Source organism: Oncorhynchus keta, chromosome 4 (genome assembly GCF_023373465.1).
Source record: "Oncorhynchus keta strain PuntledgeMale-10-30-2019 chromosome 4, Oket_V2, whole genome shotgun sequence".
Classification (NCBI taxonomy): domain Eukaryota; kingdom Metazoa; phylum Chordata; class Actinopteri; order Salmoniformes; family Salmonidae; genus Oncorhynchus; species Oncorhynchus keta.
In genome coordinates, this window is record NC_068424.1 from 20,291,048 (window position 1) to 20,314,988 (window position 23,941).

Genomic DNA, 23,941 nt, shown 5'->3' on the forward strand with positions numbered 1-23,941 from the left:
TGTACATGTTTTCCCATGAGCCCCCAGTGCTGCAGGGTTAGTACTGGAGTGTGATAAAGTAAGGGACCTATACTGTGAGTAAGGACTATAATGGTAAATGTCATGGCTTGAAGCCATGATGCAAGACAAGTGATAACAACATACACACACACACCCCAACACACACTTTGATCTGCTGAATGTGTACCAGCAGTACATGAAAGGATTCCGAGCTAAATGTCCAAGCGGTCAAGCAAAGTCAAGGACATTTCTCACAACCTCTCTTTCCATCTTGTTTGCTACAGTGCCTTGCGAAAGTATTCGGCCCCCTTGAACTTTGCGACCTTTTGCCACATTTCAGGCTTCAAACATAAAGATATAAAACTGTATTTTTTTGTGAAGAATCAACAACAAGTGGGACACAATCATGAAGTGGAACGACATTTATTGGATATTTCAAACTTTTTTAACAAATCAAAAACGGAAAAATTGGGCGTGCAAAATTATTCAGCCCCTTTACTTTCAGTGCAGCAAACTCTCTCCAGAAGTTCAGTGAGGATCTCTGAATGATCCAATGTTGACCTAAATGACTAATGATGATAAATACAATCCACCTGTGTGTAATCAAGTCTCCGTATAAATGCACCTGCACTGTGATAGTCTCAGAGGTTCGTTAAAAGCGCAGAGAGCATCATGAAGAACAAGGAACACACCAGGCAGGTCCGAGATACTGTTGTGAAGAAGTTTAAAGCCGGATTTGGATACAAAAAGATTTCCCAAGCTTTAAACATCCCAAGGAGCACTGTGCAAGCGATAATATTGAAATGGAAGTAGTATCAGACCACTGCAAATCTACCAAGACCTGGCCGTCCCTCTAAACTTTCAGCTCATACAAGGAGAAGACTGATCAGAGATGCAGCCAAGCGGCCCATGATCACTCTGGATGAACTGCAGAGATCTACAGCTGAGGTGGGAGACTCTGTCCATAGGACAACAATCAGTCGTATATTGCACAAATCTGGCCTTTATGGAAGAGTGGCAAGAAGAAAGCCATTTCTTAAACATATCCATAAAAAGTGTTGTTTAAAGTTTGCCACAAGCCACCTGGGAGACACACCAAACGTGGAAGAAGGTACTCTGGTCAGATGAAACCAAAATTGAACTTTTTGGCAACAATGCAAAACGTTATGTTTGGTGTAAAAGCAACACAGCTCATCACCCTGAACACACTATCCCCACTGTCAAACATGGTGGTGGCAGCATCATGGTTTGGGCCTGCTTTTCTTCAGCAGGGACAGGGAAGATGGTTAAAATTGATGGGAAGATGGATGGAGCCAAATACAGGACCATTCTGGAAGAAAACCTGATGGAGTCTGCAAAAGACCTGAGACTGGGACGGAGATTTGTCTTCCAACAAGACAATGATCCAAAACATAAGGCAAAATCTACAATGGAATGGTTCAAAAATAAACATATCCAGGTGTTAGAATGGCCAAGTCAAAGTCCAGACCTGAATCCAATCGAGAATCTGTGGAAAGAACTGAAAACTGCTGTTCACAAATGCTCTCCATCCAACCTCACTGAGCTCGAGCTGTTTTGCAAGGAGGAATGGGAAAAAATGTCAGTCTCTCGATGTGCAAAACTGATAGAGACATACCCCAAGCGACTTACAGCTGTAATCGCAGCAAAAGGTGGCGCTACAAAGTATTAACTTAAGGGGGCTGAATAATTTTGCACGCCCAATTTTTCAGTTTTTGATTTGGTAAAAAAGTTTGAAATATCCAATAAATGTCGTTCCACTTGCTGATGGTGTCCCACTTGTTGTTGATTCTTCACAAAAAAATACAGTTTTATATCTTTATGTTTGAAGCCTGAAATGTGGCAAAAGGTCGCAAAGTTCAAGGGGGCCGAATACTTTCGCAAGGCACTGTATCTCTCTGCCCCACTGTCTCTGCCATTCTCTCTTTCTTTGTCTTTCTCTCTCTTTTCCTCCCTCACACAACCTCTCTATATTGTTCTCTCTCTCCCCTCTCTCTCTCTCCCCCTCTCACCCTTCTATCTTTGGCCTGTACTCCTGATTGCATTTTGGTTTAAAAAAAAAGAAAGTCAAAGATTTTGGGAGGGATTAGTTCAACCCCGCTCACAAGAAGAATTAAAAAATCGGACTTAAATAAGGTTGTTTGGAGATTTACTGGCACATTAGTGCCCCTCTAAACAGAAAATAACAGGGCAGGGATATGATGAATATGAGAGGAGATCCATCAGAGCCTATTTAATTACTTTTATAGAAGCCAAACACTGCCGTCTGAAGAAGAGTCGAGCCATTTTTACTTTGTCACAGTTTTCTGGGGTTGCAATGGGCATCAATGGGGGGATGGAGGGGGCATTTGGCAATTTAAATTAGGTTTCAATAGGTTATTCCTGATCTCTTTGTCGTCAACATTAATTATGGACTTTGGCTCCCAGGTAGGAGGTGTAAAGAGCTTTGTGGAATTAAAGTGTTATAATGTTAGTGTTGATTTGTTGTTGCTTTTTAATTCTCTTTTGTGACTTCATTAGCCCCATGGTGTTTACAATACAACTGACTCTGTGTGGTCGCAGCTGAACTGTGGAGTTTTCCAGGACGACAACTGCGTTGACGAAACAATCTGCTCTCCCTCTCACACGCGTCCCTGCTCCAGCCAGTGTTCAGTTGAGCGTAGACTTCCCAAAGAAAGAAATATCACCACTCTCAAAAAAGACTGCTCCCTACACACAAACCAACTCAAGCTTACCTCAGATAGTCTTTAGCATATCAGGGGCTGAGAAAAGAACAGTAGCTCTGAGGCCGTGTGCTGCTCTTCCATGCAGAAGGCAGAATGCTCTTCCATGCAGAAGGCAGAATGCTCTTCCATGCAGAAGGCAGGATGCTCTTCCATGCAGAAGGCAGGATGCTCTTCCATGCAGAAGGCAGGATGCTCTTCCATGCAGAAGGCAGGATGCTCTTCCCCACAAAAAATGTCTCCAAAGCTTTGGGTTTTTACAGAAGTGCTATTAATGATGGTCTCCCTGAACAAGATTGGTAGCCTTGTTCAAGTTAAAAATCCTCAGGACCAACCAGGCTTTACCTATGACTAGCCAGGTAGTTCCCAGCACACTTTTCCCTTCTCATACTAATCTGTGGTCTGTAACTTACAGGTACTGATGCGTGTCCCTGGGGCATCGGCTTAGTCCATGCATTAGTGTGTGTGAGTGTGTGTCTTTGACCCTTGAATGAAAAATATTACGTATCAGTGAACATTCATAATATTGTCCCTCCTGATAGTAGAAATCAACAGAGGCACTTCTGTAATAAAACCATGTTATATTGTCAGATACCTGCTATCAACCCTATCACATGCTAAATAAACACTACGCAGGAAAGTTGTGTGTTGTGTGAGAGAGATGGAGAGTTCTGGAAGAACAGGAGAGCTTGAGCGGCAGGCGGGGGGTTGTCAAGGCTTTGCTCAGAGCCAATGACTGTCAGAAGTAGAGAGTGTGTGTGTGTGTGTGAGAGGGAGCGGGTTTAGTTTCGTTTCCTTTTACAGCCTCTCTGTGATGCAGCCTCTTTTTTAAAGGAACACCAGCCACACAGCTGTACATGACAGTCTACGGCAGCAGGGACTCTGTTGCTGTTGGACGCCTCAGTGGATCAGAGCGTTCAAACATTCAAAGGGAGGGAGGTAGAGAGAGAGAGAGCTGCAGGGAAAGGACAGAACAGGTTCTCTTGGGAAGTGCATTTAAGAAGAATATCCGATTCAGAGCTGAAGGAGATTTATATGAGACCAGCTCTCCTCTGGGGGTTAAGCTTTCAGCCTGCTTGCCAGCCTGCTTGCCAGCCTGCTTGCCAGCCTGCTTGATTTCTTTCCTGCTTCCCTTCCTACTGTGTTTCTACTGTGAACTATCTAGCTGGCTCTAATCTCCAGTCTCTCCACGCTGTCTATATTGGAGAGAACCCCTGGGATCATCTACTTGGATTGACGGTCACTACTCAGTACTGTCCTTGGATCAGTTTGGCAGGGTGCGGATCAAGTGCGGATTCTGCAAGGTGAACATTGATGCTTGAATCGGGTCTTGTTCAGGCTTGATTGAATCATATCTCGTATTTAGTTGGCTATGTACTATTTGGGTTTATACACTATACTTGTGTCCCATCGTGCCCCATGAAGCGATTCGGGAGCCTGAGGGCGAGCAAGAAGAAGAAGGAGCCGGATAGACGGACAGGGAGGAGGCAGTCCGAGCCCCATGACCTCTTGGGAAACAGTAAGCGGGCAGCATTTGTATGCACACTAATACCAATGTGTACTTAAAGAGTTACAGTAGATGTGATTTAAAAGCGTAGGTTTGTACATTTAATGCCAAAACTGTGGCAAGTCTTCAGAAAAGACTTGCCACAGTAAGTAACTGTGTGTGGGAGTGAGTGTGATAGTTTGCTTGGATCTAACATAAAGTCCACTGTCTTCTCAAGGAGCTGGCTTGATGAACTGAAGCTTCAGGATGCTTAGGATGTTGTAATGTCACCAGGGTGTTGATAGCATGAAAAGCCAGAGAAATATAGTTTCTATTGAGAGGAAGAAAATGCCAGTGAAACAACTAAAGCATTTCAGTTATCTCTTTCTGTAACATAAAGGAAGATTTTTCAAATGTATTATGACAAAATTTGAAAAAAGCATTCATGGGCCTGATCTCAGCTTGGGGTAGTGCACTCTCACTGTGGGCCACACTGGCTGGATAGCTAATTTCCTAGAGTGCCTGCAGTTCATTCTTTGGATTGATACTGAGCTCTCTTACATCCTTTCACCGCGAGGAAAGGATATGCTCCTTCCACATACACACACTTATTTTTACCATCAGGGAGTGGAAGATGGTTCCATTGTAAACTAAATCCAGCCATTTACGTAATCACCATGGCTACTGTCAGTGAATGAGAATGGAGTGACAGATTACAGTGTGAAGGCCTGAGATTACAGGAATACTTCTGGGGATGGCCAAGATGTAAAGCCACATTTAGACCGCAGAGACAGTTGCTATTTTGCATTATTGACGTTATGCTTAGGATTTTTTTTATTCACATTTAAAAGTGGAATTAGGTGTTCCTCATTTTTTTGAGTACAAATGAGAAATATAAATAAAATGAACAGAGCAAACAGCATAGGTTTGAAAGTCTGACATGGAAAACATTTGATTAATAAAGATACTACTGTTTCCTCATTGGCTGCCTTGAAATTACTCGACAGCTCTGAAGTTCTTAAAACGCCATGACGATCACCTCAAAGTCTGTAAATAATGTCAAATACGTTTCCTAGTAGATGTGAGGGGTGTCATGTAGTCTTGTCATCTATGCGCTTTCAAATTGCAACCCCAACAAGTGATAAACACAGAGAGCTTTTAAATAACCTTTTGGTTTAACTTCACTTATCGAAGGGCTGACATTTGAACATTTCCTGTCAACACTCCATCTAGTAACAAAACGTGTGTTCATTAGGCACCAAACAGAAGAAACAACCTAGACCTGGAAATGCTTGTAGTTATTTACAGTAGCTCAGCATCACATACTGCATCACTGATTATTTATTTACTGCCTGTAGTTTTTTATTTTCCAATAGAGGATGATCATTTAAGGTGAGAGGGAAATGTTTGAATTCATGAGCTTTGACTGTCCATTTTTTGTATTTTTATTTATTTTACTAGGCAAGTCAGTTAAGAACAAATTCTTATTTTCAATGACGGCCTAGGAACAGTGGGTTAACTGCCTGTTCAGGGGCAGAACGACAGATTTGTACCATGTCAGCTCAGGGAGTCGAACTTGCAACCTTTCAGTTACTAGTCCAACGCTCTAACCACTAGGCTACCCTGCCACCCCAATACTTTGGGTGGGGTGATTGTCTGTTTGTTTTTACAGATTGTATTTAGATTGAAATCTGCATTTGATCCAAACTGGCAACCGGGTGTTTGCAGAGTAATTCAAAACTGCATTAGCACTGTGCTATGACAGAATGTTTGAATGGGTATTCAGTGGAGTTTCGTTTGACATGGAGGAATGCAGTTGTTTTCTGACGTCATTAGGTGGCACTGTTGGCTTCCTTTAGAATTCAAACGTCTTCCTTTTTCAGATGAACAATCAACAACAGTGAATACATCTTTTGTTGTGTTTTACCAAAATCTATGCGAACGATTACAGTTTATCCCAAGTATATTGGTGCAGGCCTATGAAAAAGGGTACTGATCGTTGTTTAGTATAATGTGGTCAGGGTATTTGCACACTTTAAAACTGCACCTCTCCTGTCTGGCTGTTGTGTGCAAAGCTCTTTGAGGAATGACATTGGAGGACATAGCAAGTCAGACTCTTACCGTTATGAAAACATAGTGCCATTGATTGATTAGTCAATCAATCAATTTATTGTTCACCTCCCTACTTATGATCACACAATTAAAGTCATTATACAGTTGTTATGTAAAGTATTGTAGGGGCTGGAAAGGTCATAGTTTGTTGCCCCCGCTAGCCATTGAATGTGGTTAGAGGCTTTCTTCATTATCCAAATGATTAATGTCTAGCTCTAGGTAGAGCTAGGTGTCTAGCTCTAGGTAGAGTAACACTTCTAATACTGTAGGTCTGAATGGGTGACCAGTGACCACTCATCCAAATGATTGAATGTCAAGAATAAGTCAGCAGTATTTCTCCCTTGTAAAACACTGGAGGTGTCACATGGCCGTGTGTGTGTGTGCGCACGCGTGTGAAAAGTGTAAATCTAACCATCCTATTAGGTTCTGTTTTGGTTAATGCTCCCCCGCCCACCCTGAAATGAATGGTGGTACACCCTGCTGAATGCGCTCGCCTCTCTGTCACCTTACATGACACTGTCGCAGATGGAAACTCCCCAATAGTGCCCTCTCTCTCACTCTCATACATACACTCTGTTACCATGGTTCTCACACCATGACATCCCATGATTCAACTTGTTGATTATATGGCACTGTGATCTAATGAAACCCAGGGGTTGTTTGACTTCTAAGTCGTTAGGATTTTTGTTAAGATTAGCAGGGATGTGCAGACCACCCACACATCCCTGCTAATCCAAATGGATTGTGAGCTGTCAAATAACTAAATTATTGTCTCTTTCAGTCAGTTTGTACCGTGCCATTTTATTTTATCAGCTGGCGAGTGCGTCAGGCGAACTGTGCTTATTTATTTCTCTCGATCTGCTTCATGATGTAGCAGTGACTAGGGTTGCAAAGGGAGGGTATATTACTTGACACTTTCAATGTTTTTACAAGTTATTCAAGTATAAAATTACCAAAGTTACGATAGAGTGCCATAGATTTTGTCAATTACCCAAATTACTGAAGATTCCGGGAACTTTGGTAAATTACTTGTAGCTTTGCAACGCTAACAGTGACACACATCAAGTACCGAATACAAATATAATGGTGCGATGAAGACTCAGACAAGATCATCACTAATAGCTCTACTGCTAGCCAATGAGTTCAACAACATTTTGAATGCATTGAAATTAGTGAAATATACACCCGTCCAATGTCAAGTGTATGGTAACAAAAGGAGACTTTTGGTAGACAGGGGTTGAGTGTTTTTTTTAGTCATAAGCAGAGGCCATTTTAGCATGTAAATCTTAGTCGGGCAAAAACAATCTATGTGGGATGCATGCCAGCAAAGCCACTACTCAACACTAAATAATACATTAATTGCACTATACCGGTCACAAACTGTTAGGGCCTACATAAAGCTGTCCCAACAGCAGAGTTCCAACACCCTACCACTGCTACACCTGGCTATCAGCGGAGCCTTGTCTGGCAGCGAAACAGTTCATTCAGCCTCAATTACTGCCTTTTAAAAAGTCATAGCTGATATGGTTGACTTGCTTAATCAAATGTGTTTTTTTACTGACAATTGAAATGTACAAACTATGGCATAAGGGGACGACAAGCAGATAAGATGCCATCTGTAATTTTGATTAAGACATTAAGAGCGAGCTAGGACGGACGTAGTCAATATAACTATTTGTTCAACACTTTTGTTCTTACAGTGTTATCCCTATACACCAAGTCAGAACTGTAGGATAAATAAAGGGGTCATATAAGCAGACAATGAAAGCTCTTACAATATTCAATGATTACTTTAGTCAAAAATAGGTTATAGGCTACATGTGCACCACCAAGTCAGAACAGTAGGCGAAATTAAGAGGTGAAAATAGACCAAATTATTAGGGTGAGGCACATGAGCTACTAACAGCTTACCACACAACATACAGTGGGGAGAACAAGTATTTGATACACTGCCGATTTTGCAGGTTTTCCTACTTACAAAGCATGTAGAGGTCTGTAATTTTTATCATACACTTCAACTGTGAGAGACGGAATCTAAAACCAAAATCCAGAAAATCACATTGTATGAATTTTAAGTAATTAATTTGCATTTTATTGCATGACATCATTATTTGATACATCAGAAAAGCAGAACTTAATATTTGTTACAGAAACCTTTGTTTGCAATTACAGAGGTCATACGTTTCCTGTAGTTCTTGACCAGGTTTGCACACACTGCAGAGCATCTCTTTATTACGGACAGACCTCTCCCCATCTTTACAATCATTGAATCTATATGTTTTGACCATGACAGTTTACAATCTAAGGTAACGCCAAGTAATTTAGTCTCCTCAACTTGTTCAACAGCCCACCATTCATTACCAGAGTCAGCTGAGGTCTAGAATTTGTACCAAATACAATGCTCTTAGTTTTAGAGATGTTCAGGACCAGTTTATTATTGGCCACCCATTCCAAACCAGACTGCAACTCTTTGTTAAGGTTTTCAGTGACTTCATTAGCTGTGGTTGCTGATGCGTATATGGTTGAATCATCAGCATACATGGACACACTTGCTTTGTTTAATGCCAATAGCAGGTCATTGGTGAAAATAAAAAAAGAGTAGAGGGCCTAGAGAGCTGCCCTGCGGTACACCACACTTTTCACTTGAACAGGAAGGTGGCGCGGTGGTCCTTCGGGGGCAAATTTTGACATCAAAGTCTGCAATTCTCTGGATTTATGGTTCTTTCAAGACAACTGGTCGAATCATTACATGGCTCTGATCAGGCCCTACACCCAAACAAGGGCACTGCGTTCATCCACCTCTGGCCTGCTCGCCTCCCTACCACTGAGGAAGTACAGTTCCCACTCAGCCCAGTCAAAACTGTTCGCTGCTCTGGCCCCCCAATGGTGGAACAAACTCCCTCACGACGCCAGGGCAGCGGAGTCAATCACCACCTTCCGGAGACACCTGAAACCCCACCTCTTTAAGGAATACCTAGGATAGGATAAAGTAATCCTTCTCACCCCCCCCCCCTTAAAAGATTTAGATGCACTATTGTAAAGTGGCTGTTCCACTGGATGTCATAAGGTGAATGCACCAATTTGTATGTCGCTCTGGATAAGAGCGTCTGCTAAATGACTTAAATGTAAATGTAAATCATGATGACGTTAGTGATCTTCAGGTCGCAGCTCTCGAAAGAGGCCCGAGTTCCGGATTTACAATTCTGAGTTGGATGAAAGTTCAAAATGTATTTTCCCAGTCGTAGCTATTTTTCCCCGAGTTCCCAGTTGTCTTGAATTCACTACAGCCAGATGTTGTAGTTCCGAGTTAAGTTGTTTTGAACGGGGCACAAATCATGCTTTATTGACAGCATGGCCAATGTTGAATGTTTATCATTTTAAACTAGGAAAAGAGACCCTTCATCATAGACTTGGTACCACACAGCCACTCCACTGAATAGCAGGCTAATAACTGCTTTGCAATGTTTGCAGGTAGCCACTGATTCCTTCCAAACCACTCATTGTTGAATTTGAGATTTCCAACTTGTTGTGTAATGTTTATATCCAATGGCTGATGAGCACCGATACGTTTTATCTATATTTTCTCTTCATTATTTATCTTCATATGACAAGGATTAAAACGGATTTGCCAGTAGATTGTCGACTTGATTCATGATGATGACTGCTAGCTAAGATTTTGAAAGTATGATGATCAGTCCAATCAAAGCTACTGTAGATATACCGTGATTTGATGTAATTTTATCTGTGGCCAATTATCTTGAGCCTTCTTGGAAGGGCACTTCTAATGTAACTCTATGGCAGCACCCAAGGGGCTATGATTTTCGAGGTCTACCCTTGGACTTGGTAGTGACGTCGTGTCCTCATGAGTGACAGAACACTGAGCCAATCACGGCACAATTCTCCAGATTTTCTGCTGGCTTGCCCCACCACCACAGAAAGCGCTGAGCTAGGCTGAAACTCCTGCATTGGAGCTGCCTTACTCAAGAAAATAAAAAAGAGACGATGTTTCTAGCAGCTTTATTAACTCAATGATATATATATTATTTACATTGTTTGCAAACTGATATGTGACACAAATGAATGCCAAAATAACATGCAAACATGCAAAACAGGCAACCCCCCCAATGACAGGTCACCACTGGTCATGAGTGTTACTTAAAGGCAAATTATGCTGAAATGGAGAGCGATTTTTTTGTTCAAGTGAATAATTCCAGCTCCCTAATTGCCAGTGAAGAAGACACTTGAAACCAGCCCTTTAAAGTGCCCTTTGAAGTGTGTAAAGTGCTCTGTAGTATAGTTCAATTGGTGCCACTGCTATTCACGTGAATTAACTGTTCATTTGTTTATAATATATTTAATAGTGTGTTTATAATTCCATCATAGTGTGATTATTTAGTCCAACTGCTTTATTCACAAGAATGTCCAATTCCACATCAAACAAATACAGTCCATAACCAATAAGGTAGAGATGCATGTAATTTATTGGCATCATAACCTTCTTGTGACATCTTGATGTTATGATGCCCACAGATACTACAGTGACATAGGGACATGAATGCAAATATAAAACCTGAGTGAGATGGAGGTAGGGATGTTGACAGACAGAGAGACATGAGGGGCAGCAAGCTGTCGTTTCTGTCAGACAAGCCAGACACATGCTGTGAGAGTGTGAGGCTAGCAGATGTTTCATAGATCACACAACCATGGCGAGAAGAATTCCAGATTAGTCGACACATGGAAACCATCATGGCGCAGTAAACAATATTATCTATATTTACAGTGGTTGCCTTGCTGCATAGCAGACAAGCTGTAATTTCAACTGTGCAATTAACCTTTCTTGTAATTGCCCAGGTGATGGAACATGTAGGCCAGCACACATTATTAAAAAAGACAGACAAAAGGCCAAATTAGTAAGAATCCGCACCTTTTTTCCAATTTTCATCTAAAATGACATACCCAAATCTAACTGCCTGTAGCTCAGGACCGTAACCAAGGATATGCATATTATTGATACCATTTGAAAGGAAACACTTTGAAGTTTGTGGAAATGTGAAATTAACGTAGGAGAATAACACATTAGTTCTGGTAAAAGATAATACAAAGAAAAAAACTACCATTGTTTTTGTATTTTGTACCATCTTTGAAATGCAAGAGAAAAGCCATAATGTATTATTCCAGCCCAGGTGCAATTTAGATTTTGGCCACTAGATGGCAGCAGCATATGTGCACCGTTTTAGATGGATCCAATGAACCATTGCATTTCTGTTCAAAATTGTATGTCAAGATTGCCCAAATGTGCCTAGATGGTTTATTAATAACTTACCTTATTTTGGTATAGGGGACGGTCGGAACTGAAAACAGGTTCTTAAGAAATATCCCTTGGCAATGACAAGTCAGGGAACAGTCAGAGGCAAAAAAATAAAAAACAATTCTGAACAGTTAGTCCTCAGGGTTTTGCCTGCTACATAAGTTCTGTTATACTCACAGACATGATTCAAACAGGTTTAGAAACTTCAGAGTGTTTTATATCTACATCTACTAATAATATGCATATCTTATATTCCTGGCATGAGTAGCAGGAAGTTGAAATTGGGCATGCTATTTATCCAAAAGTGAAAATGCTGCCCCCTATACCTTAAGAGGTTTTAATACACCACAAGGAGTTCTCATTTACATGATTCAGGCAGTTTATGCAAAACTCTTTGAAATAGTTACACTCCTGCCTTTATGGAGAAGTCTATTATGACCTTTAGGGTAATCCAAAATATCATTAGTTAGATAGCTAAAATGGTGTCTCCCTCCCTCCATCCCCCTCTCCCTGCATCCCTCTCCTCTCCTCCACAGCCTAATGACTTTAAAGGGAACCTGTCCTGTTTCTCTTGCAGTTGTGTGTAGCACCCACCGAGAGACAGAGAGAATGGATGGCTTGGTGTAGGACAATGTGATGTCCGGTCTGCTGTGTTAAAGGGAGTTTTAATGCCTTACTGCTCACCAATGGAGTTTACTACTAATGTATTCTCCATAGAGCTCCGACAGCTCTGGGAATCAATCTCTAGGGTTACAGCAAATGTTTTGAAAGCTAATGGCATGGTGTAACGGATGTGAAATGGCTAGCTAGTTAGCGGTGTTCGCGCTAAATAGCGTTTCAATCGGTGACGTCACTTGCTCTGAGACCTTGAAGTAGTAGTTCCCCTTGCTCTGCAAGGGCCGAGGCTTTTGTGGAGCGATGGGTAACGATGCTCCGTGGGTGTCAGTTGTTGATGTGTGCAGAGGGTCCCTGGTTCGCGCCCGGGTATGGGCGAGGGGACGGTCTAAAGTTATACTGTTACAATGGCTTAAATAGTATGTAGGAAACTGTAGGAAATTACACCTTTATTTATTAATTGACGCAAGATCATCCGACACACACAATCACTTACAGGTTTCACTTTAGACCTCATTGTAATGCCGTTCACGTCTTCTGCTGGGGAGGACTACATTACACCCTACAGAACCTACCCGAACCTACCCATATTTCACCCTACAGAACCTACCCGTATTTCACCCTACAGTACCTAACTGTATTCTGTGCACTCTGCAACACATATTTCATTGTGAATTTGGTCAGGTCGTCAAAGTTACATATTGCTGCTTTAAAATGTCATGCATTGCAGGAAATTTCTCCTGCAACAGGGTGATCAAATTAAGATCCTACATCTGTACTAGTCTATACATATGACCAAGTGAGAGAAAAAAAAATGTAGAGGCGTCTGTTTCTCAAACTAAACACTCTAATGTACTTGTCCTCTTGCTCAGTTCTGCACCGGGGCCTTCCACTCCTCTTTCTATTCTGGTTAGAGCCAGTTTGCGCTGTACTGTGAAGGGAGTAGTACACAGCATGGTACAAGATTTTCAGTTTCTTGGCAATTTCTTGCATGGAATAGCATTCATTTCTCAGAACAAGAATAGACTGATGATTTTCAGAAGAAAGTTATTTGTTTCTGGCCCTTTTGAGTCTGTAATAGAACCCACAATTGCGGATGCTCAAAAATACTCAGCTAGTCTAAAGAAGGCTAGTTTTATTGCTTCTTTAAACACAACAACCGTTTTCAGCTGTGCTAGCATAATTGCAAAAGGGCTTTCTAATGATCAATTAGCCTTTTAAAATGACAAACTTGGATTAGCTAACACAGTGTGTCATTGGAACACAGGAGTGATGGTTGCTGATAATGGGCCTCTGTATGCCTATGGAGATATTCCATAAAAAATAGTTTACAGCTACAATAGTCATTTATAACATCTATACCGTATGACAAAAAAAAATATTTTCTTTCAAAAGCAAGGACATTTCTAAGTGACCCCAAACTTTTGACCGTTAGTGTATATAATATATATTGTTACTGCTCGACTAAAACAATCTCAGTCGACCAATAGCCTAACGACCAAACAATCGACCAGTCGACTAATTGGGGTCAGCCCTAATACAGTGTCAACGTTTATGATCACTATGCTTGATATTCAGTTACAAGATGACATGGCGTCATACCCTGGGTTGTTCTGAACAGAATGAGCCTATGTTTGTCATATTGAGAATAGATTTGGCGTTGAAAACGCATCTGAATGCACTCGTGACTATTCTATGCGCACCAAAATTACGATCTGCTTTTCTGAATTGCCTTGTGAAAGCCTAACACAGTAAGATCCTATTTTGTAACTTAGCTAGCCATGTTGGCAATAGAACACGCTTTAAAATTATGCCCACCTGACCAGCTTGCGATTTATAATGGAGCTTTTTTGGAATGCGTTAACAACAACAGTAATTGTTTGATGGCAGGGATGCAGGGCGGTGTTTCAAACAAAACAACTACAAGTTTGATTGCTCTAGTTCCTCAACAGCACAGCTAGGAGAGCTCAAAATAGCTCCTTATAGTTCAAGACTATTCTTTGAGTCATAAAAGTGCATTGAAATTAACCCCTTGTCATTTTTTTTGTCTTATGTTGCACCTACCCCACATTACCATGAATATTCTTATTGTGTTACTGAATGTGTCCAGAATATTTTCAGATTGTGTCATTAAATGCGGGAAAGTACAGTAAATGTAAAATGCACATGAAATCAACAGTGTAACGTTTGGGTTCAGTCTTGTGTCAGATTAACTGTTTTGTCCTCATATTTAGTCTAATAATTTCCCCATAATCTCCAAACTGTTACTTTTTGATTCCTACCATGGTTATACATTAGAATTTAGCCCTATCCATATAGGCCAATTCCCACGAGTGTAAGGGCTTAAAGGTCTGGTTAAGTGCCTAGTGGACTTTATTGATTATGGTTGGGCTCATCAAGGAAGATGTACTGCATCATCTGCATGTCAATAAGGTTGTGTTAGATTAGAACCTCTGGGAGTAAGAGTACTCCCTGTAAATTCCTGTTTTGTTGGATAGCCAGAAAGGAGGATGTGTGTATGCCATGTATGTGATGAGAAGGTAACTAGTATGACAGTAGCTCATTAGTATAATATGGACTTTCTCTTCACACTTGACTGTTTAAATGGTGTCTCTGTCGTTTCTTTTGAAACCTCTTCTTGAATATCTCTCTAAGGGCTATGTTGTTATAAATTAAGATGTCTTTTGATCTAGCTCTGTCCTTTTGAATTCGAAGTTGAAAGGTGATCATCCCTCCTGGCTTTGTTACAGTGTAAAAATGCTTGCTACAGCAATAAATTATCCTCTCTGAGGGGTTTTAAATAACTTTCCAGCTATTTTTTGTCTCTGAACTCCATTACTGCTGGTGTAGAATTACATAATCTTCTCTGAATCTTCTGAATAACCTACAGGCTGACTGACTGTATATTGCATTAAAAAAAAATACATATAGAAATGACAGGAGAATCTGATTAACATCTCCAAGCTCTGTCCACATCACCAAAATAATGTTGTCTCAACTTGCAAAAAGGCAGCACTACAGGTTTATTCCCTATCTATCTCATTCTGAATCCTTGCTAAATGTTCAATTATGTTCAATGTTCAATCAGATAACACCCCATCTGTGGTTCCTTGCATAGTGGCACTCTGGATGCCCATCGCCCTCAGACATGTTAGATTACGGCAGAAAGATCCTCAGGTCTTTTTCATACTGAAAGTCTAATCCACCTCTTGTTCCCGTTCTTCATTTCTCCTTAGCCTCCGGGATCTCATCGCCTCCCTCAACTCCTCCGACGCAGGCCGCCAAGCAGCCGCCGGCGTTCCCGCTCGAGGCCTATCGGAGCGAGCCGGAGAGGCTGGAGGCACGGATGCGCTCCTACTCATCCCCGCCAGACACCGGGCAGCGCTTCAGTCTACGCTGCTCCAAACCACCCATGACTCCCTCCGCCCCCATCGCTAACTCACGATCACGACCAGTGAGTACTACCCCACTGATAAAAACTAGTTGAAATAGGGTGCATCTGAATAGTCTAAAGCAGATTCTTCTTCTTCAACTGCACTGATCTGACCATAAAGGATAGGCAAAAGCAATACTGCAATGGTCCTTTCAGATCAGTGCAGATTAAGGAAAGGAGATGAGGAGAGGAAGCTACTTCAAACTATTGAGATTCATCTATGAAGTCAGTTCTGGTGGCTGTTCCCTCCCGTTATGCATTGATGGGTGGTCCAGACCACAGCTGGGTACATTAACATAAGCATTTACATATTTTGTCGCTTCATGCAAATGATTGTCATCACTGTAACGTCCATCTAATTTGATATTTATCTAACTTATATAGAATTCCAAGCAGCTGCACTGTTTTATTTAGAATTGTGAATTTAGAGTCTGTTTTGTCTCTGTGGCCCATGAGAACTACAACAGTATGCTGCTGGTATCTCTGCCCTTACTGTGCATTCTATCCCACTGGGTACAGACGTCAGTTCAACATCTAGTTTGAGTTGTCAACTAACGTGAATTCAAAGTGAAATCAACAATACATTTCACCATGTCACTGGATTTAGGTTTTTAAAAAAGACCTTACGTTGATTACTTTTTGCAAATACAATCAGTTTTCTTGTTGATTCAACATCATCACATAGATTTTTGGGGTTGAAATGACATGGAAACAACATTGATTCAAGACGTTTTTGCGCAGTGGGATCCCTCTCTGTCTCTGCCAGGTGATACACTGGTTTCACTCAGCTAGTGGAGAGACACTAGCCTGATCCCAGATCTGTTTGTACTGTCTTGCAAACTTCTATGGTCATTGACATGCTATTTGGCATGGCAATGATCATAGGAGTTGGCAAGATGGCTGGATGAGGCAAGAGAGACACTGTATAACAACCACAATAGTCAACAACTTCAATCTAGAGAAATCTTAAAGGTCTCTATAGCTCTATCTCTCATGCATATGTTTGCTTATTCCATACTTCACAATTTAAATATTACAATGATAGGTTCAGAACCAAAGTTGATTGAGCATGGCACATTATAAATTGTGAATGTGTGTTGTCATTTGCATACAATTTCATTAATCACTGAATTAACATTGTCTGCCTGGTATCATAATTTGTAATTGGAGGACTAATCAAGGCTAATCAAGAATGTGAAAAATGGCTGTATTCCAAACACTTAACACACCCTCTCCCCTCAGCCCTCAAATTAAGTGGACACTTCTGATGACGTCTGACACTTGCAGGGCAAGGGGCGAGGGAGGAAGTTATACATTTTTCTCATGACTGCCTTGCCCTGAAATTTGTCCGTCGTTTGTCCCGCGACTATTGTATTTTCAGCTTCGGTAACTTGTGGGTGCTTTATGTGCTAGAGTCAATTAGGATTGCATGTTTACTTATATTAACTACATAATTATTAATATACGCCTACTGAATGATAGCTAGCAAATTAATAAGCTAACTAATGTTGGCCTGCCTAGCTTCTGAAGAAGGAAAATGTTTTATTTCTACAATTTCCAAAAGCTAACCAAACAAAAATATGACTTTTGAGACATGTTAGTGCATTAGTATTAACATTTCTAACTTATTTACATTCGTTTTTACTTTTTTATCTTCGTATGTTGACTTTTCCATATTTTATATTTCAGTATTTTTTTTATATTGCAACAATAATAACAATATTACAAATCAATACAGGGACATTCCTGTGAATACAAACAAAATATTAAATTCTCCATATTGACATTGAGGTTTTAAGTTTTTACTGACATTTCTTAGCAAATGTACGATCATCGCGAATTGCATTATGGGGCGTTTCAGGCCCTGAAGTGAACATAATTGTACACTCGCAAACTCAATTAAAAACGAGGGCTGAGAGGCTTACGTTGGCAACTTCCCTCGGCTGGCTAATCAATTGGGATCGACGACGAAGATGGTCTCAGGGATTCCCCAAGGGCATAACACAGAACCCAAACCAGCTGCGCGCGCGTGCGCCATAGTGCATATATGTATTTTATCCCCCCACACAAAACACAATCACGACACAAGTTAAAATATCAAAACAAACTCTGAACCAATTACATTAATTTGGGGAAAAGTTGAAAAGCATTAAACATTTACGGCAATTTAGCTAGCTAGCTTCACTTGCTAGCTAATTTGTCCTAGTTAGCTAGCTTGCTGTTGCTAGCTAAATTCTCCTAGGATATAAACATTGAGTTGTTATTTTACCTGAAATGCACAAGGTCTTCTACTCCGACAATTAATCCACACACAAAACGGTCAACCGAATCGTTTCTAGTCACCTCTCCTTCTTCCAGGCTTTTTCTTCTCTTGACTTTATATTGCGATTGGCAACTTTCATAAATTAGGTGCATTACTGCCACTGACCTCATTCATCTTTCAGTCACCCACGTGGGTATAACCAATGAGGGGATGGCATGTGGGTACCTGCTTCTATAAACCAATGAGGAGATGGGATAGCCAGGACTTGCAGCGCGATCTGTGTCAGAAATATAAATTACCTCTATTTTAGCCATTGGTAAAGCAGATGCTCGTTGGAGCCCACGAGCAGTGTGGGTGCAATAATTGAATAACATAGATTTCTAAATTGATTTTGCAAGGCATGCACACCAACGGTTTAGTCAGCCTGTGAGGCAATGGTAAGTGGAGGAGGGTGTGTCTTGAATGAGTTTGAAACGCAGCCAATGCCGGTCATCGACTGACAGATTGCTAAAACATATGATGTGGTTAGCTGATAGGTAAAAGTACATATCCAGGCGTTGTAAGATCTGGCAGGCGTTCATTGTATTTTTCATAGCGACTGCAGCAAATTGGAATGTTCCACTTTTACTTGAATAGGGGATTGGTAGCGTGCATCCTATTTTACGTCAAGCGTCGTCAGTCGGCACGAAATTACGGGATGTAGGTTACCTGACAATGCTCTCTAGTCTACTAAAATACGCTTACTCTACTCTTTTTACCAACACCGAGCAAGACATGCGTCCATGAAAATCGCAGGAGCCTTTTATGCACGAAACGGTTGGACTGTGTTTCTCGTTTTCGTGTTGGCACCGCACAAGAGGAGAGGAGTTTCTCATTCCCGGCGACTGTCAAATCAGTAACGTTACCAGTTCGGAAGGCTAGTTGCAGCTCGGGAAGGCAACATAAGCTATCTATCTGTTCGCTACGTTGTATCCACCATAGTGTGGTTGACAACCGTTACTTTTTCTACGACCAACTAGTATTTCATGACCGACTGCGCTCTGGTCTCTGCTGCCATCGTTGCCTGTGCAGGGTTGTGGAGTGAAAGAGGAGCGGGAAGAGTCAGTCGGTCAATTGGCTATCTGTACCTCTTATCTACAGGTCCACGGTTTAGCTGAAGGCATGCTGGAGAAACTTGATCTAGAAGATGAAGGTAAGCCTCTTTGCAAACTTTTTGGAAATGTATTTTCAACTAGTAGATCCGCAAACCCATGCATAACCTTTGTCATGGCAGTTGACAAGGTAATGCGTCAGCCAAATGGACCTGTGGATAATCTATGATTTTTATGTAATTAGCCTAAGCAACAGTTCATGAAGGCCATGTAGCCCGTTGATTATTGGTCAATTGAACATACATGGTGCCTTCAAGTCATATATCATGCCAATAACACATTTAGTGGTAAATGTATTTTTGCCCAAACAATCCCGTCCATGGATCATATTCCCATTATTCGAGTGGTGTAGTCTAATAATCAAAACATGTAATAAAAAAACAACCTGTTTTGAACTGCTTTCTGAGTATATCAAAGGTGGAACCGAACTATATACCAGCTCTGTAGCCCATCATGTCAATGTATAGAAAGAAGCTTTATAGTGGATGGCAGGGACCTTCATTGTTAGTATGAAGGGGATTCAGCTCATGTTAGGGGGGAACTTGTTTGCTGTTATCCATGCTAACCTGTTGGCTGCCTCCCTCAGTCCAGACACAATGCAATGTTGCATCTGTATCAGATACAGTACTGCTGCAGCATAGGTAGTGTTACCCCATAGCTTGACAGTGGTATATTAATGAGTTTAGAATGCTGAATCATAGCATATCCATTTTATCTAGTGTTTATACCAAATAGCGTCTCAGCTTCGCTGTAAATAACTGATCTAATCAGAAATACACTACAGAAGGGCTTGAACAAGGAGATGATGGGGGCTACTGACAGGGCAGTGCTATTCTGCCTTGATAAAGGGAGCTTAATCTTGATGTTTGTGAATATGATTTACTTCACCAGATGTGTTTACTATCTGACGTCAAATGAAAGACCAATTACATGTGAAGTAGAACTAGAAAAAACTGCCACAATCTACCCACCTAGGCAGCTACCCTAAACTTTACATGAAATACAATATATATGCCACTTATCAGACTCACTTATCCAAAGTCACTTCTAGTACAGTGAGATCAGGTCACTTGACACGGTCTTCAACACATTTGGCGACATTTTCAAGTTTAGTCAGTAGCCTATTTGTGAGTGCTCAGAGCTTAGATTAAGTTGCGTAGTGCACAGGATATAATGTCATGCCTGTTCTATACACCACATATCTACAGGATATAATGTCATGCCCGTTCTATACACCACATATCTACAGGATATAATGTCATGCCCGTTCTATACACCACATATCTACAGGATATAATGTCATGCCCGTTCTATACACCACATATCTACAGGATATAATGTCATGCCCGTTCTATACACCACATATCTACAGGATATAATGTCATGCCCGTTCTATACACCACATATCTACAGTGCGTTCGGAAAGTATTAAGACCTCTTCACTTTGTCCACATTTTGTTACGTTACGGCCTTATTCTGTTGCGTGTAGATTGATAAGGAAGAAAAACAATTGAATCAGTTTTAGAATGAGGCTGTAACGTAAGGAAATGTAGAAAAAGTGAAGGGGTCTGAATACTTTACGAATGCACTGTATCTGCAACAGTTCTGAACGCTCTGCCCTGCTGAACAAAGCCATGGTTTTGTTCTTCGTTTTCATGACTGGTGGTGATCTTCGTGCCCTGTAATGTTTAAGGTAACCAGGTACGTCAGCGCTGAGTGTTTCCCCAAGGCTCTTCACTGTACCAGCAGCTCTCACTCTGTGTGTCACATAACAGTATGCATGGCACACGCAGCACATTCAGTGAGCATGATGCTGCTTGCTTCAAAAAACTGGGTGGGTGGGATGGGGGTTGAACACTCATTTTACTATACCTTTATTACAGAGAAGATGTGAAATTATCATCATGGTACCATTATTACATAACATTCCATTCAGATGGAAATAGCTTAGATGTACTCTGTTGAGGTTTACATAAAGGCATCAACACCAGACATCTGGGTAAATCTGGTAAACTAAATCCTATTTACATAATTTGTTTTTTTTCCCCCCATTTTGTTTTTCCAGTTAAGCCACATATGAGCCAACCATCATTCAGTAGGCTGTGAGATGGAAGGCTACTGCAGCCTTCTTTCAACGTTGGTCAAATGTGAATCAAGGCTCTTCAAAACAAACAGACCATTTTACATTAATTCAATTATCAGAATAGCCAACATGGCTGCTTGCCAGAGTGTCAAGCCTGTGCTCAGTGGTACATCAAAATACTCAGATGGTCAGAGTAGTTTTACTTGGAGATTGGTGGGAGTGTGATCGTGAGGCAATGGCTTTGGGCACCAGCCACAGCCATTGTGTTCAGGGATTTTGGGAGTTGGTATGTGCGTTGTGCACTCTATAAAACCTCTGTTTGATACTCTAACCTATAGTGGTTTAAGTTCCAAGGTTTTCCATAGAACCAAGACTCTAATTTATTGATAACAGAACACATATAAATGTAAATGTTCAGTTTTTTTCCCCCCCGAGGACATTCCGACTACATTAGGGTTGTCTTAAACCAGTTTGATCTAGTCTCAATCAAATGCACCTCGTTTCTCTCAGGTTTGTAAGGCTGCATTCTCCTGCTGCTCTGCATAGCAAAGGAGCAAGGTCTAACAGAGCTATTGTGGGATTGTTGGGCGGCGAACATCTAGGACAAAGCAGATGGAAGAGGTTGTTATTATGGCATTAGATTTATTTCAAGTGGCACAATGTCCATGGACATGGATTCACGTCCCTTTTTAGGCATTGACTGTGGCTTAGCAATGCTGCATTGGGCTCGGATACCCAGGTTGTGATATATATATGTATGGACCTGGACTGTGACCATCGGCAGAGGTGTTGACATAGCCTCCTCACCCATCATTAGAACTGACAGGGCGAAAGCCATGGGAGTGGAGCTGTCAGTCTTACGCATCAACCTGATACACTGACGGGTGTACAGACGGCACAGCAGTTAGACTGCAGTGTCGGTTCAAATCACCGCCAGAATGCATGGCAACGTCCAGACGAAGTCGGCCAAATCGTCTAGACTCCTTGAGGAGAGATTTTGAGGAAGGTGAGTGGGGAGCATGGCGGCTCCTTCCAATCATAGAACAAACGACTGCTCTGTTGTCTCAAGAGCTTAACAAAAAAAAGTCTGTTTAGTGTAGCTGAATAGTACAGGGAGAATTACCATGGCAACCGGCCCTGGAGATTGAGTCAGTAGTCAGCGAGTGAGAAACTTCCAGTCTCTTCGTTCATTGAATATACCCTTTATATTCAGGTCCTTTGAGAAGAAAGGCGATATCAGACACCCAGGATATCACACAACAATGTAGTGGTTTTGAGAGCATATTTTGTAGCTATATGAAAATGCCCAGGAAGTCATTTTCTCCATGTACCACGTCTCTTCCATATTGTCTTTGAAGAAGATGTGCATAGAGCAAACCATGAATCAGTGGAAGTCATTTTACCTCCTCATTACTGGTCAAAGTACAAGGCTTCAGGATTTCCATTGTTGTTCCATTCCTAGTATTTTGTGTATTAATGTTTTCTGGTAAGAACATCGAATTAATGCTTGTGCATATATGTGCTTTACTTTCAGCTTTTGAAGAATCCGAAAGTGATATCTACATGCGCTTTATGAAGTCACACAAGTGCTACGACATTGTTCCTACCAGCTCTAAGCTCGTGGTTTTTGACACTACTCTGCAGGTAAGTGCTTCGTCTAATGAACATCTATTGTACAAAGACTTCTGACAGTAACAGAACATTGTTCTGTTTTCCCGCCTTCTGATAATGTTCCATCTACACAGGTGGTCAATAGGAAACTTTTTTTTGTATGTTTTATCGACTCGTAACTTCGAATGCATTTGCGTCATGGCTTGAGCCATGATACTATGTCTCCGGTTACTAATTGATCTGCTTTGTTAAACAAGTAAACTCCGTTATGGTCTTGGTTTGGAAAGTGATACAAATGTCTACGCAGCACAGAAATTAGCTGGAGACTTTCTCCTCAGGCCAGAATATACTATTATGATATCCTCTTTGTAAAAGTCTTTCAGTTCCTCTCTCTTGAAGCTTGTCACACTTTAAAACCCCTCGCAATCTCTCCCACTGTTTTATCTTCAAAAGCACCAGCTAGAAAAATAGCTTTTGTCTGAACTTGTGACTTGATAGAAATCTGCAATTAAAAAGCTCTACATTTTAATCCAGATAAGTGTTATCTCTTATCCACCATGTCGCTTGGAGGTCTCATCCTTCCATGGTTAGACCACACTACACTCTACAGAGATGATGTCGGTCTACAGAGATGATGTCGGTCTACAGAGATGATGTCGGTCTACAGAGATGATGTCGGTCTACAGAGATGATGTCGGTCTACAGAGATGATGTCGGTCTACAGAGATGATGTCGGTCTACAGAGATGATGTCGGTCTACAGAGATGATGTCGGTCTACAGAGATGATGTCGGTCTACAGAGATGATGTCGGTCTACAGAGATGATGTCGGTCTACAGAGATGATGTCGGTCTACAGAGATGATGTCGGTCTACAGAGATGATGTCGGTCTACAGAGATGATGTCGGTGAAAACAAGGAAGCAGTGAGAAGGCTTTAATGAAACTGCTGCAGTCCAGCAGTCAAACAATGGAGAAGAATAACAAACAAACAGCCACCAACACCTCAGTCAAACAGCTTGAACCTGTTCTTCATTAAACATCAAACCACAACTATTACACCTTTGACTAGTGCGCAGGTCACAAGAATGCAATAGTTATATTTGTCTAGTAGACCTGGTCCTCTCTCAACATCACAGTT

General features: G+C 41.3%; 1 protein-coding gene across 6 annotated transcripts in view; it reads left to right on the plus strand.

The window, feature by feature from the left end:
• The window catches only part of LOC118382598 (5'-AMP-activated protein kinase subunit gamma-2-like), a 102,098-nt gene that overhangs the window by 51,304 nt on the left and 26,853 nt on the right, over nucleotides 1–23,941 (plus strand). For 3 of the 6 annotated variants that reach the window (XM_052503704.1, XM_052503706.1, XM_052503708.1), the window contains 3 exons: nucleotides 15,499–15,716; nucleotides 19,099–19,150; nucleotides 22,727–22,836. In XM_052503704.1, the coding sequence (XP_052359664.1) occupies nucleotides 15,499–15,716; nucleotides 19,099–19,150; nucleotides 22,727–22,836 (380 nt within the window). Of the gene's footprint in view, nucleotides 1–3,579; nucleotides 4,261–15,498; nucleotides 15,717–18,255; nucleotides 18,396–19,098; nucleotides 19,151–22,726; nucleotides 22,837–23,941 lie in introns of those variants that run through there. The other 3 variants (XM_052503715.1, XM_052503711.1, XM_052503722.1) reach the window with 3 other exon arrangements.